The sequence below is a fragment of the Amaranthus tricolor genome, chromosome 6, assembly GCF_026212465.1.
Source record: "Amaranthus tricolor cultivar Red isolate AtriRed21 chromosome 6, ASM2621246v1, whole genome shotgun sequence".
Classification (NCBI taxonomy): domain Eukaryota; kingdom Viridiplantae; phylum Streptophyta; class Magnoliopsida; order Caryophyllales; family Amaranthaceae; genus Amaranthus; species Amaranthus tricolor.
In genome coordinates, this window is record NC_080052.1 from 26,979,068 (window position 1) to 26,993,076 (window position 14,009).

Below are 14,009 nucleotides of genomic sequence, written 5' to 3' on the forward strand. Positions count from 1 at the left end.
GTGATGCCTTTGTTTTTCATGTTGTAAATCACATGTAATTGATAGCCACAAAGTTGATGATGGAGTTACAAAAGCATAGCACACCTGTTTTGGGACACTGCAAAGCTTCCATAGTCATCATAGAGAACCTACTCACTCCTAAAAAATGGTGGACACTAATTTAGGACATTACCCTTGTTCAATTTCTCTCCTTGGTAAGCCATTGGCTTTCCTACCTTCTTCTAAATACACAAGTCATTACTATTCCTATTACTACTTCAAATCTACCACTAGATTTAAATGCACCATCTCTTCTTCTAGCTTTCCGTCGTTCTCATCAATGGCTTCCTCCCAAACTTCTTCTCCTTCTCAATCTTTAACTTCTCCTCTTTCACTCGTCGTTTTCTCAGGTATCTTCTCACTGTTGTGTTCTTTTCGTCTTTTTTTTTTTTTAAAAAAAATCTCTCTGTAATAAATTCATGGGTTAAACTTGATATATTTTGCTTAATTTAGTACTGCAAATTGCACTTATGTTTGGGATTTTTTTGAATAACTGATTGTTTGCCGTAATGTAATTGGGTAATTGGCAGATTGGTAGTTATGGGTTTATGAGGATTGTTTTACACATTGATGTTAGTATTTTCTATCATTATCGTACGAGTAGGAAGGCAGGAATGAGAAATCTAGTTATCTAGAGGCTGAGAGGCATAGTGGAATTGGGTGAAGTTGGGAGAGTTACTAATGTAATATAATTTGGTTATTCAGAATTATGAGATTCTACTGTGAGTGCTCGTCGTTCATTATCGGTTCCATGCCCGGATAGAAGAGGGTGAGTGTTAGGTATGTGATAACTTGCTCATAAAAGTTTGTCATGTCCCATGATCATGAATCAAAAATCAATTCTCGTTGATTCTTGGATCTAAGAACAGGATACAGATAGAAAAGTTCCCACCTCCTTTTACTTGGGTGATTGTGTGAATCGGTATTGGGCTGTTAGGGATCATGTTTAACTGTTCCATTTAGCATATCCAATTATGTATTATTGTCACCTTAGATATCAATGCGCCATTACTCTTATGTTTGGAATTCAAATTCAATACTAATGTTATATTTGATACCAATGGTAAAAGCTACCAATTTGTTTATATCTGCGAAATACTTATTTGGAAATGGAGTATTTGTGAGTATCTCTAGCTAAGAACAATCTTTTTAGGAAGTGTAATTAACTCTAGATTGAGCAAGTAAGGAAGCATGCTGAAGTTTTTAAGGCGTGGGTCTAGGATAAATAGAATTGTTCTAGAAGTGACTAAAATATCGTCTAAGTGTAGTAAAAGTAGGTCGATCTGTCTACCTTTGGGAGTAATTGAAGAGTAGTAGTCATCGCTTGATTGTTGATATCAATGACTCAATGCATCACTTAATTTGTCAAACCAATTTCTCAGAGCTATCAAGAGATTTGATCAATCTGCATACTTTGCAGGCAAGAAAGGTTGCCATGTTAAAGGCCTTATATGATCGTATTATTTAAATTTCAATCTCTTACAACAGTGAGAATTTTTGTTATACTGGTAAAACAAGTCACTTAAATATCAAATTGCCATCTGATTCAACCCCTTACTTTTATTTTGTGTAAGGTAGTAGGATTTTGGTTCCCTTAAAGATCAACAATTGAAGGAATTTGCTTCTTATTATTTATAGGGGGAGGTTAGGGACTTTATTTTGGCTAATGTATGAATTAGCCTTTGAATGTCTCAAAACTCCTACATCTTACCTTGAGTGTCCGTGTTGGATCCTCTTAGACATGTGTGCAACACTTTGACACTTCATTTAAGGCTAAAATCAAGGAAAGAACCCACAAGTTTCCGTGTCAGTCACTTTGATTCGGATACTTGTATCCAAGTCAATGTAACATAACTCCTACCGCTCCGTAGTTGGGAGGCCTGTTGGAGAATTGGGGTATTGTAAGGTAACAAATACCTTATCAGATGTGCATATATGTATCTTTGAAGAACTATTTCTTTTCGTTTTATTTAAAATCATTAAATATTATCGTCGTTTGAATTGTTATAGGGGGTACTGCTTTTAATGGGGTTGTGGAGGAGCTGAAAAAGCTGACAACTCGTGTTGCACATGTTCTTCCTGTTTCTGATGATGGAGGAAGTACAGCTGAGATTGTTCGTGTGCTTGGTATGGTATTTCTAGTGACAATTGCACTTCCCCATATTCTACATATTCTCCTATTTCAAGTGAGATTTAACTGCAATCCAAAAAAGTGAGATTTAACTGCATTCCAAAAAAGTGAGATTTAACTGGCAAAGTGAATACACGATCTTGATTTTATCTTAGTTCAAAAAGATTTAGTTGTGATTTGTTTGTTCACTAAGTTATGAAATGGGTGTATTTTCAACATGAGAATGAGTAAACGGGTGTGATTGGGTGCAATTATATATAGTTGGCGCTAAAGAGAGACTGACTACTCTCAGCATGTTCATATGTTTGACATCTTCCATAATGTGTTCAGCAATATACTCGACATACATGAATGCAATAAGTCAATGTGGGGTAATGTTTATTTGTAAAATAGTGAAACATTTCTCTTATCTTGTATGTCCCCAATATTAAGTTAAGATGAAGTTTCTGAAATGTGAAGGTGGTCCGGCTGTTGGAGACATAAGATCAAGATGTTTAAGGCTCTCTGACCAAAGTACTGCCGAGGCTCTTGCTGTTCGACAATTATTAGGTCACCGTTTACCTCTACATGCTAAAGAAGCCAAATCAGAATGGTAAAACCATTTGTGTTTCACTAGAGTCAACTCTGATTTAGTTGATTCTCTTGATTTTTTTCTTTCCATCATTTTTTATGTACATATTCTGTTGTTGAACGATATGAGCTCCACCTCATTCTTCAACATGTGTATGCTATTTGTCTCTCCACTAAATCAATGTGTTTTCTTCATAGTTGATACTAAATGACCTTAATTCATTTAGTTTCTCTTAAGGATTCCTCTTCTTTAAATACGGAGTAGTTGTGTTCCCTGTGAAATATCTTTTGAATCCCGCGTTTGTTGTGCTCTCATATTTGGATTGAGTGATTGGCTAGCTCTCACAGGTTTTCATTTTAGTATTATTTTGAAATATTTTCTTGGTGCTTACACAATGGGAGTATCAAATATCCTGAGTTGATATTTTGACAGGTATGACATTGTGGAAGGAGACCATCCACTCTGGGAAGGAGTATCGGTGCCATACAGGGAAACAATCCGAGCATTTTTAGTTTACTTTCAGCATCAGGTAAACTTAATAACAAACATCTACAACTACTTTCATAATCCAGCTGGATAGAACTTAGCATCCTATTTTTAGTAGTAGATTAGTATTGGAGATAAGGGCTGAATAAAGTATACTCTATATTACTGAGTCTCTCACGTTGATTTGCTTTGGTTCATATAGCTGACCCCGTATAGTTGGAATTAAGGCTTTGGCGTTTGTGTAATTGTATGGATATAATATGTGTTTGTTTATACCATTTGACTATTTCTTTTTCATTTCAACACCTGTACTCGCTTCTTAAAATATCATAATGATAGTGTGTCGTATTTATGTAAATCTTCATCAATTATATTAATTACTAAAAAGCATGATAATTTCCTGATATTTTTTCCTCATTGCAGATCCTTATGAGATCTGACGAGAAATTTTGTTTCAGCAATGGCAGGTATAAGTTTTCCTTTAGATACTGACTTTTATATGTAAGCTCTCTTCTGTTTTACCATGGGCATTTATTGCTCGAGAAGGAATAGATGTAACTGTCATCGAAAGTGCAATCTCTTTATATGCCCTTTTGTTGGAATGCTGAACTTTCGATGAGTGCCATAACTATTTCCATCACATCATTTTTATTTTTTGGTACTGTGAGCAAAGCTATGCTTGCGAAGTTTTACCGAGAAACTCTTGTGTTGAAATATAAATATCTATGCTAAATGCTAATTCCCTTGAAGAATCAAGGGTTTTGCAGTTGCCATTTTCAAAGCTGCATTGAATTTCTATATGATTTTCTGGCAATGGTTGTCGGTGAATGCTTTATTGTACTAACCTGAATTATTTTTCTGCAGCATAGGGAACTTTTTCTTTGCTGGTGCCCGAATATTCTTTCAGTCACTAGAATCTGCAATATTTTTATTTTCACGTGTTTCAGAGATTCCTAAAGAAAGTCTTGTTCTCCCAGTTATATCCACTAATGACAGGCTGACACTGGGCTGTGAATTGTGGGTATGATTATCTAATACGCCTTTTGTTTTCCTTATTAGCGTTGTATTGTAGGGCGAGGAAAAAAGAGGTATTTTACAACGTTTGATGAATGATATATTAGTTGGTGACGCCTAAATAAGCAGGGCTCAGTATGTAGATTTCAAGTTCTCAGAATTTTACACCCCTAACTCCTAGCCCAACCAACCCCTCCTTTGTTTGGATGGCTTGTTGTATGAATCAAAGTGTAAAGCTTCGATTTCTTCTTAGTAGGAATCAGAGATTGTGATTTGAATTTTAACAAGTGTTGCTTCACAGAAACAATTTGAATCTATAGCACCTATTTACAAGAACAAAGGCGATGTGCATGTTTGTTCTAACTATCGAGGAAATAAGCTTATGAGCACCATGAAGCAATGGGAAGGGTGATAGAATACCGATTAAGAAGCTGCTAACCCATTCCGATAAATAAAAATCCATTATGGAAGTAATTATCTGGTGCAGCAACACATGAATCTATAATACCTAATAATTACGACTATGGTTTTTTGATTTTATACCTTGAATGATGTCTTACGTTGCTATTCGTGTATGTATTAGCCTGTGTGCTTCTTGACATTTGATGTATTCTATGTCTCTCCCGTTTCTGTTTTGTTTAACTAGGATGGAAGAACCATACGTGGTCAGAATGAAATATCTCATCCATCTGATGGACTGTTCGAACCTGTAAATAAGGTCAGTTTCTTTTTGGAAAATTTTAACATCTTGTTTTGATGTGGATATGTTTTTTATTGCTGTCAAGTGCTTAATTCTGGCCCTGGGTGAGCTTTCTAGGCCAGACAGGGGTGGAGCAAACAATTCCGAAGCCCTATTTACTTTTCAAATGTTTCTGAAATTGGGGCCCTTCATAATTAAAAAAAAAAGATTTTCTTGAACTTAAATAAAAAATTTTTTTATTTTTTTATTCACTTTGGCCCTCCTGCAGAGAAGGGCAAAAAGAAGTGTTGAGCTAGGAAACATGTTTATGGAAATATGAATGGATATAATTTTTTTATTTACCAATATTTAAAATTTCTGACTTATATTTTCCTGTTAATACGTAATGGCGTTGTGTTTTGTTGAAATTTTTTTGAATATTTGTTTTGAAAAAGAAAAAGATACTGGTGCTCTTAAGTGGTTCTTGTCAAATACAAACTCATCTTGAAAAAAATAAATTTGTTTTTCAGCAGCTCCTTTATCTTTCATCCTTTTATGTATGCCTCCCTATAAATAGATTTCCCTCTTAAAACATTTCTTAGTTGATTGACTTGAATGGCTGAATCCATACACAGATTATCTTATAAGATATACTACAGACATATAATCTCTGATACACAATGCTAATTGTTTATCTTGATTCCTGGAAGTGCTGGACATGATTCATTACTGCTCAAGCTTATTTTGTCTACTATGGATATTTGTGATAGAAACGCTGCTCGGTTCAAGCACTTCCTTCAAGAATAAAGCGGGTATTTTATATGTCGAGTGAGGGGAAGAATCTGTTACATGAGGTAATTCTGGCCCCTTTATTATATAATAATTTATGTTTGTTGAAGTGCTTGGTTTTCCCATATCCTTACAATATTATGTACTCCTATTTTAAGTTGTCCTTCATTGTTTGGCCTACCCGAATTAAAATAAATAAATGCACTTTCCCGTTTATGATTTTAATTGGGTCAGCAATCACTACACACTACCCACCCATATATTTTTTTTCTTTTTCCCCCTTTCAGTCTTCTATAAGTTGTAGTTTGAAATCACTTGCTGCTCATTTTTGCTAGTAGTAGTTTGGCAGAAACAAAAAAGAGTTTTCATGTTTTGTTGGTTCTTTTGTTTTGTGCCACGAAATGCAAGGATTTTATTCTTGAAGTGATATTTACTTGTTGTAGGGCAGGTCTTCCCTCCACCAAATCCAGCTGTTTTGGACCAGTTGAGAAGTGTCGATTGCATTGTCTATGCTATGGGATCCCTTTTTACGTCTATATGCCCTTCGTTGGTAACTATCCAAATTCTAGAATCAGTTTGGAATGATGTGATATTCAGTGTCCTAATTAATATTTGTATATAATTTTATTCGTACTGCTGATCAGTTGTTACTATCTAGCAATTTTAAACATTTCTCATTCTGTATATCTTTCATGCATGTCAATTGATTCTGTTTACATCCATTTGCCGTTTCACTGATAATTATGATGTGATATTCATTCTCCATGCTGATTATCCTATGATGTAATTGAACCCATGCTCCACTTTTGGTACTCTTTGTTCCATACTTCCAAGGGTACAAATTTCATGCATACCACGAAGTAAACTGGAAACCAGAGCGTCTGCTGCAGATGGTTCACAATGCCATCTGTGTTCTGAAATGAAAAAAAAAACCCTGTAAAAACAAAGTTTTTAGCTTTTATCTTTTTTATTGGGCGCCATTTCTGAGCTCGTATGATGTGATACCATCTTGACTTTTGAACAAACAGAATGTTTGATTTTTTTTAATTTACAGGATCTTTTGAAAGTTACGGTGTTTCTACCCTGTTCTAATTGGAGGGTATAGGAGAGACATAGTGTTTATCATTTTTTGCCACAGTAGTTTCTTTTCCTGTATGTTTTTTTTTTTTTTTTTTGGGGGGGGGGGGGGGGGGGGGGGGGGGGATGGAGGCATTTTTTAATGACGTCTTTTGCTTGACAAAAAGGGATGTGTCACATACTCGCAACAAGTTCCTGTTTCTGTGGGTTTACCAATAAGTGCAGAAACAATATATTCTGCAATATTATTGTGGTTTGTAGCTTTCTGATTAATATTCTTATATTAGGGCCTTTTTTTATGTAGGTACTAAATGGGATTGGGGAAATCATATCTTCAAGATCTTGTCCAAAGGTATGAAATCGATACTATGTACTATTTGTTTCCAGCTTTAGTTCATGTACAAAAACAAAACTCTTGTGCTTTCTGTAATTATATTGATTTTTTTTTTTGGGGCAATTAAGAGGAATATATTAACTCCAAAAAAAAACTTTTACAACCTAGGCTTTAAAATGAACACTTCCCTAAACACACAAGGGATATTGAATTTTTTTGTTGTGACATATAGTTGACTGCTGATACGGGCTGTAACTTTTGCTTTAGGTATGAGCACTGTTGAATTTTGCTGTTTTGGTGCAGATTCTTATGTTGAATGGTGTACATGACCGTGAAACAAGTGGATTTTCAACTTCATGCTTTGTGACTGCGATTACTGATGCTCTTAATAGAACTCATGGGAACACCACAAACTCTCTCAATAATCCTGTAAGTATATGGTGCGTCATTGTGGCATATTCTAATTCATTTGTTTAGTCGGTTCTGGATGAAACTCAATAGATTAGGATCTACATGAGTATCACTTATTTTTTATTGTGTGAATATGGCTAATTTTCTGCTTTCAGAGTTCATATATTTCCTCCCACCCAGACCTCATTCTAGTGTCAAGAACAGGGGCGTTCAATGGGCCGGGCCTCCAATTAAAGCCCTTATCTGACCCATTTTTAAAAGGGCTCAATAAGGGTTAGAAATGGGCCATTAGCATAATTAATGGATAATTTGAATATTCTAAATGACAATGTCAATAGGGATTATTAATATTTTTACAATTTAATTATTATAAATAAATGATAATTAAATTGTTTTAAATTGATATGGGGATTAAAATAATTTTTAGTAATAAAAATGGGTCAGGTTGGGCCGGACCGGGCTTTCAAAGCCCATATTAAGTTTAAAGGGCCCTTTCCTAACCGATCCATGTTTACTTAAGCCCGACTTGGCGCTTATCCGGCCCGTCAAATACCCTAGTCAAGAACCTAGGCTCATACTTCAAATAAAACATCACATGTAATGTGTATCTGGGCTAGACTGGTTTAATTGAAAAGAGTTGAGACCTGATCAATTACTGTCAGAACTCGTAATTCCTATTAGTGAAGTGATTGCTATCATAATTTTTTCAGAAGTAGAAGTGCTGAAGATGCAATAGATTTTTATCCTTGTCGAACTATACTACGTCTTTTGTTTCTGTATTGAGTAGGAAGTTTAATAGCCATCTAGAAACAGAAGATGTCATATCAGCTTTTTAATTTTGTAGTACTATCAGAGACATTGTTTGTCTATGCATCAAAGTAAGCCATGAACCTGTGCTGAATGCCAAAAAAGCCTTTTCGCAACCATGATTGGACCCGCATATTACACTATGATCCAACCAGACCTAAGGTTTCATAGTTTCCCCCTTAGGAACAAGTAAACAAAACTCCTGAATTGAAAAGGTAGTCATGGTCTCATAAGTCACAATACGATATTGTAGTTCTGCGTTCAGCAATATACAAGATTTTGTCTACGTAAGGAAGTTTTAGATATTTTTGCGACTGTGAAGTGCAATTTCGGTCCTGCGTCATCCAATCATTGTCTCTATTTGATGATTATAAAACATGCATATTTTTTTATTCTTGAAAGACTACTTAATTTGTATCTTCATTCTTGCAATAACTAGAAATTGAAGTTGGTTCATTGCTTCTTTTTTGCAGCCAAGCAAGTACGTTAATACAATTTTGGTGCCCAAAAATGGTGAAATTCCAGTGGATTTAAGTGCCTTGAGGAACCAAGGGATATATAATGTGGTAAGCAGCCATATACTTGTACATTATTAAAAACAATACGCATGCATTTTACTAGGTTTTGACTAGAACTTCTACCACCACCCCCATCCTCACCTTTTTTCCCTAAAACCCCTGCATTCTTAAAAGAAAAGGTTCTTTAGAAGCTTTCAATCTACCTTGGCTTTGTCCAAATCTTGGGCATAGTCATTCTATAAACTAGTAAATTCCTGTAACTTGCGAATTTCTATGGATCGGCCTTCTTAGAAGAGTATTGTGGATAAAGCATTATTATGCTAGAAGCTACTTATTTGAGAAGCCTTGTGAAGTCATTTATAAGGCAAAAAATGATGGAAATTATGAAACTGGTCTGCCTAATACAAAAGGTTACAGTAAAGTCATTAATATTATGCGAGAAATATCTTCCTGAGAAATGTTGCTATATGACTTATTTGGATGTGTGGGATGGTATGGGAACTTTGTTGGCTCAAGGAAATCATGGTGTTTCCGATTTGCTATTGCTGGAAATTCTGCTATATTGAGATCTCTCTTTCAATCTTTTCCAGATTCTTACTATTTTAGTTGGCAGGTCTTTGTTGAATCATTACAGGATCCTAAAGTTGGCATAACCTTTGACCCCAACTCGTTGATACAAGCGTTGGAAGATATACTGAGGAAGGAGCTCGAATCGAATGGGAATTAACATTCAGCTCTTTTAGTTGAGGAGTTCACAGAAGTAAGCATCATCCAGGTTGACGTTATAGCCTTTCTAATCCCAAACATTAGTTTGATGTCTATTTAGGAACAATGTTGATACTTTCTTCCCCGGTCATTTTTTACTTGCAACTCACCATTTAGGCATGTACTTTGAGGAAGATATTATAGTACATGGTAAAATGGACAATTTAATCAAATAAATCAAAACATAATAATCTAACCTCTTCCTCCGGTTGATGATAATCAAAATAAAATGGACAATGTATAGACGAGATAAAAAGATAAGTTAAGTGTATAGTTATGAATTAAAGAGATCGTGGGTCATAGCCAAAATTCTGAATATAGCAAAATTCCATGGGATGGAAATATTTAGCAAATTTCATTGCACGGAAGGAGCATTTGTCTATAAATTACCATGGATATTGCATTGTTTTATCTGCAAGTTGCTTATTTTGACATACAATTGCAGAACGCTTGATGATAAAAACAGTCTACCTTGTTCTTGGGCTTTACTCAATTGTTATGTTGCTTTTAGTATGTGTTACAAGTGAAGCTTTTGGAGAAGGATAAACTATGTTAGCCCTGCTTTTCGACTGACAGCGGCCAGCCCACTTGAGATCATCAAAACAACTAGTAGGATAGAATTGGGTAGCAAATCTGCAATTTCTAAAGGTTTTCCCATGGAAATTATGCATAGATTGTACTTCATGATGTAATCAGGAGTAAGTTCATTCTTATGAGTCATGTCTCAGCATTTTTTCATATTCTTTATGCAAGATATCAGGCCTTGCTCAATTATATAGATTGTAGAAATCGTATTTATGAGCTATTATTGATATCGTTTTTGGTGATGTCTGTCAGTTGAGCTTGGTAATAGCCATGTCTTTCTCTTCACTTCTCTACACTGATAATATTTTCAGGTTTTCAGCTAATCATGTATGACGAATAACATGCCAACGGCTTACTATATTCTCCCTGTTCTTATGAATCTATTACATTTAGGATCGATCAATAAGCACCATGTTAAATCCAACACGTTTAAGGCATGTTCTTCACTATTTATATTCATTTCGACTTCACTTCAATCGGATTTGTTTAGTCACATTTCACCACTCGATATGTTCAGTTCTATCAAGTCAAACTAAATTGGTCAAAGTTTCGATAAGTTGAAGAGAACAAGCTAGTACCACGTTCCTCCGCAGAATCCTGTGTTGCTCTAGTCATGAGACATTCTTTAGACATATAAGTTTTTGAACCAAAAGACTCTTTTCTGACGATGATCTCAGACAAAAAAGACTTCATATTCGGAAAGTTTACAGGGAATAATTTAACATCAAATTAAGCTTACAACACAAAAATATACATCCTCCAACAATCATACTTTAAGTACTGACTCGTTTCCCGCTGCTTGGGTTAGTCTTGGTGCAGAGAACTTTGCGTCCCTTGGCACGTCTACGCTTTAGCACAGCCCTTCCACTAGTGGTGCTCATTCGCATCCGAAAACCATGTGTTCGAGCCAGTGACTTCCTTGATCGGTTCCTCTTAGTTTGGCATAGAGCTGCCTTGCCAGCCCTAACCACTAGCCTACGGCATCTATCAACACTCACTCCGTTGTTTGATGCCAAGTCCAATCCCAATGACAATCCTGCAATCAATAAAGGACGTTCACATTGAATCATCTCATTTTACATGAAAGAAATCTATTGACAAGTTATATACAATCGAAGAAGCGTTTCAATGCGCTCTATCATGTAGAAAGTTCTAAAACTCGATAAGAATCGAGATATTTAGATTTTTGTTGCGGCTTTTCCTCTCTCAAGATCCCATAAGAACTCTAACAAGTAGCAACTCAAGCATCAGAATACTTATTACCATTTACACCTATTAGCAACATGAAAATGCTTTTGTTTGTAGAAATAGGCCATGAGCTCTAATCTTATGTGAGACCGATTTATCTAGCCCAAACAGCACCAAGATGATGAAGTCAATAGGAAAAGTTTGTCATCCACAGAGGCAAGTGTTATTCAAATAAACTCTTAAATTCGAAGGAAAAACACTGAATTGCAACCTCTAAGATTGATAGTAGGGCACGTGCAGCCATGAGAACCGAAAGATCCTTTTAGCAGCCAATCCTTCTAATGGAAATGTAAAGCAATCATACATTTCCTGTTTCTATGAATAACTTGCTTTAAAGAGGAACCTTTTAACCTGAGTACACTTTGCGTTGTTTCTAAGGTGCATATTCCAGCAACAAAACTAAAGGTGTAATACCCATAAAATTGGAAGAGGGGTGAACCATGAAAGGATAGGTCTGACTCCTAGGAGGGAAGAGGAAAAACCGTCCCCCAATACGCCCGATTCACCTGTTCTTAGAGGCATAAAAATCACTGCAGACTTTTAACATTCAGGTGCTCACAGAGGATTGAACCTCTCATTTGATATCAATTGTGATGACCAATTTCAGTTATACAAACAGGTTGTGAGTGTTAGGCCGTGACGATCACTCCATGAGCCCACTTGTGTGGACACGCCCACAGGGCATTTATGGGCTCGGGCCACAAACCCATGGGTAGTAAGCGTTTGACTTGCATACAACACATGATGAATTTCACAATATTAGGAGGGTTACACACAAGCATTATTAGTGACGTGGGATCTTTCTGTGGGATCTTTCTCACATGTGATGTATTTCCAACGGTGAGACGCAACTAACACCCTAAATAAACCAACTAATACAAATGAAAGAGAAAAAACCAATATGGGTTCTTTTTTTAGGCCGTCCCACCCACAGACTGTCTCTCAGAGCAGCTAATACAAGAATATGACTTCTGTGGCTTGGTAAGCTCATAATTGAAAGCTCCAATTAGGTTCACAAACTGAAAACAAAAAGGGACTAGTATTGTAGCACCAGACAAATCCCTCTACTGAATCATTTCAGGCCTTACCCAACATTTTTTGCAGTGAATCAAAGAATTGTTTGGAAATTGATAATGACTTTACAAACCTTTGTCACTCTCAAATTTTCATTTATAATTTCATAAAAAATCTATAATTTGAAATAAAAGACTTATTCCCAAACACAATTTAACACAATTACAAATCCTTTAAACAAAAGGAAACAAACTTCTTCAATTCAAAGGTAAAAACATTAATCAGAAATTAACAGGATAAAAATTTACACCCATATCACAAATTCTTGCAAAATAAAGTAAATTAAGAAAAACAAAGAAGAGAAGTAGAGGGTCACCTGAGAAGGAGGAAGAGAGTGAAGAAGAGGGAGCCAAGAAAGAGCAATGCAGTAACCCAGAACGAGTTAAAGGGGCATTAAAGGAAACAGTTGTGGTGGGTTTTTTAGAACCAGTGAGAAAAGTAAGGGAAGCGAGAGGAGTTCGATTAATAATGGCTCCTCCAACTCCATTAGAGACCATTGAAAATGTCGCCATTAGAGTTCTCTCTTGAAGGGTACAAGTTAATGAGTATTGAACTTCTCTCTCTTACTTATCCTTTGTGAAACAGAGGAAGTCACCTTATCAGCATGAATTAAACAAGATTAAGAATATGAAAAAATATATTTTCTTTTATTTATTATAATATTTTATTTTATAAGGTATATTTATTAATGTAATAATTCTATCATTAATTATTAATATGCATATTATAACTTATAGATTAAAAATAAAATATAAGTTAAGAGATGAACTATGTCAAAAATCAAATAAGACTATTAGGGTAAATTTGAGGGACTACTTGCTCGAATCAAGATTCGATTCCAAGCTTTAAAGAAGTAGGAAAAAATAAATAATTTAGTTGGGTAAATTAATTTTTGAAAAGGACTTTTGTTCAATTTTTGCAGGATCGTAAGGGAAAAATAAAAAATTAGATTAGTGATTTTGTAAATTGAAAAATTTTAAATGGTTTTACGGTGAAGACAATCTCTAATGAAAAATAATTTATAATCTTAAAACAATTAAAATGACCAATTATATTCTAAACTAAAACCTCAACTAAAGTTTTAAAGTGATCACCAAAAATCATTTACAAGTTGATCATATAAACTTATCTTATGGTCACATATCTCATACAAGATAATTAATTTATAAATTTGGTTTTAAATTTTAATCCTTCAATCACATAATAAGTGATTATGGTGATGAACTCTTTGGTTTACTATTTAATTGTAAAACAATTGATCATTTAAAAATTAATTACAAGTTGATTATATAAACTTTTCTTATGGTCTCATATCTCATACAAGATAAATTATTTATAAATTTGGTTTTAAATTTTTATCCTTCAATCACATGATAAGTGAGTATGGTCATGAACTCTTTGGTTTTAATACTCCATCTGTTTATTCCTCACAACAAATATTTACGAGATTTAAGAAAAATATAATCAGTTATACAGTGGAT

General features: G+C 34.9%; 2 protein-coding genes across 4 annotated transcripts; one reads left to right on the plus strand and one right to left on the minus strand.

The window, feature by feature from the left end:
* Nucleotides 1–56: 56 nt before the first annotated feature.
* On the plus strand, nucleotides 57–10,457 carry LOC130814900 (uncharacterized protein YNL011C). Of its 3 annotated transcripts, none has more exons than XM_057681166.1 (14): nucleotides 57–389; nucleotides 2,050–2,166; nucleotides 2,630–2,762; nucleotides 3,174–3,270; nucleotides 3,651–3,694; nucleotides 4,092–4,248; nucleotides 4,888–4,959; nucleotides 5,691–5,774; nucleotides 6,158–6,259; nucleotides 7,091–7,138; nucleotides 7,424–7,549; nucleotides 8,812–8,904; nucleotides 9,470–9,631; nucleotides 10,067–10,457. In XM_057681166.1, the coding sequence occupies exons 1-13, from the start codon at nucleotides 146–148 to the stop codon at nucleotides 9,581–9,583; spliced, it is 1,431 nt and encodes a 476-aa protein (XP_057537149.1). In that variant the 5' UTR covers nucleotides 57–145; the 3' UTR covers nucleotides 9,584–9,631; nucleotides 10,067–10,457. The 3 variants fall into 3 exon arrangements, with proteins under 3 accessions (XP_057537149.1, XP_057537148.1, XP_057537150.1); XM_057681165.1 differs by having other exon boundaries at nucleotides 9,470–9,616; XM_057681167.1 differs by having other exon boundaries at nucleotides 9,470–9,616; nucleotides 10,133–10,457.
* A 387-nt stretch (nucleotides 10,458–10,844) lies between these two features.
* On the minus strand, nucleotides 10,845–13,143 carry LOC130814901 (50S ribosomal protein L34, chloroplastic). Its single transcript, XM_057681168.1, has 2 exons — nucleotides 12,845–13,143; nucleotides 10,845–11,242 (listed from the first exon to the last, which is right to left on the minus strand). The coding sequence occupies exons 1-2, from the start codon at nucleotides 13,038–13,040 to the stop codon at nucleotides 10,980–10,982; spliced, it is 459 nt and encodes a 152-aa protein (XP_057537151.1). The 5' UTR covers nucleotides 13,041–13,143; the 3' UTR covers nucleotides 10,845–10,979.
* Nucleotides 13,144–14,009: the final 866 nt, after the last annotated feature.

Excerpts from the sequence above, each read along its gene's own strand:
- LOC130814900 (XM_057681166.1), top strand. The coding sequence starts at position 146 with ATGGTGGACACTAATTTAGGACATTACCCTTGTTCAATTTCTCTCCTT. Across the intron at positions 390-2,049 it reads TTCACTCGTCGTTTTCTCAG|GGGGTACTGCTTTTAATGGG; the intron begins GTATCTTCTCAC and ends GAATTGTTATAG. Across the intron at positions 8,905-9,469 it reads ACCAAGGGATATATAATGTG|GTCTTTGTTGAATCATTACA; the intron begins GTAAGCAGCCAT and ends TTTAGTTGGCAG.
- LOC130814901 (XM_057681168.1), bottom strand. The coding sequence starts at position 13,040 with ATGGCGACATTTTCAATGGTCTCTAATGGAGTTGGAGGAGCCATTATT. Across the intron at positions 11,243-12,844 it reads ACTCTCTTCCTCCTTCTCAG|GATTGTCATTGGGATTGGAC; the intron begins GTGACCCTCTAC and ends TATTGATTGCAG.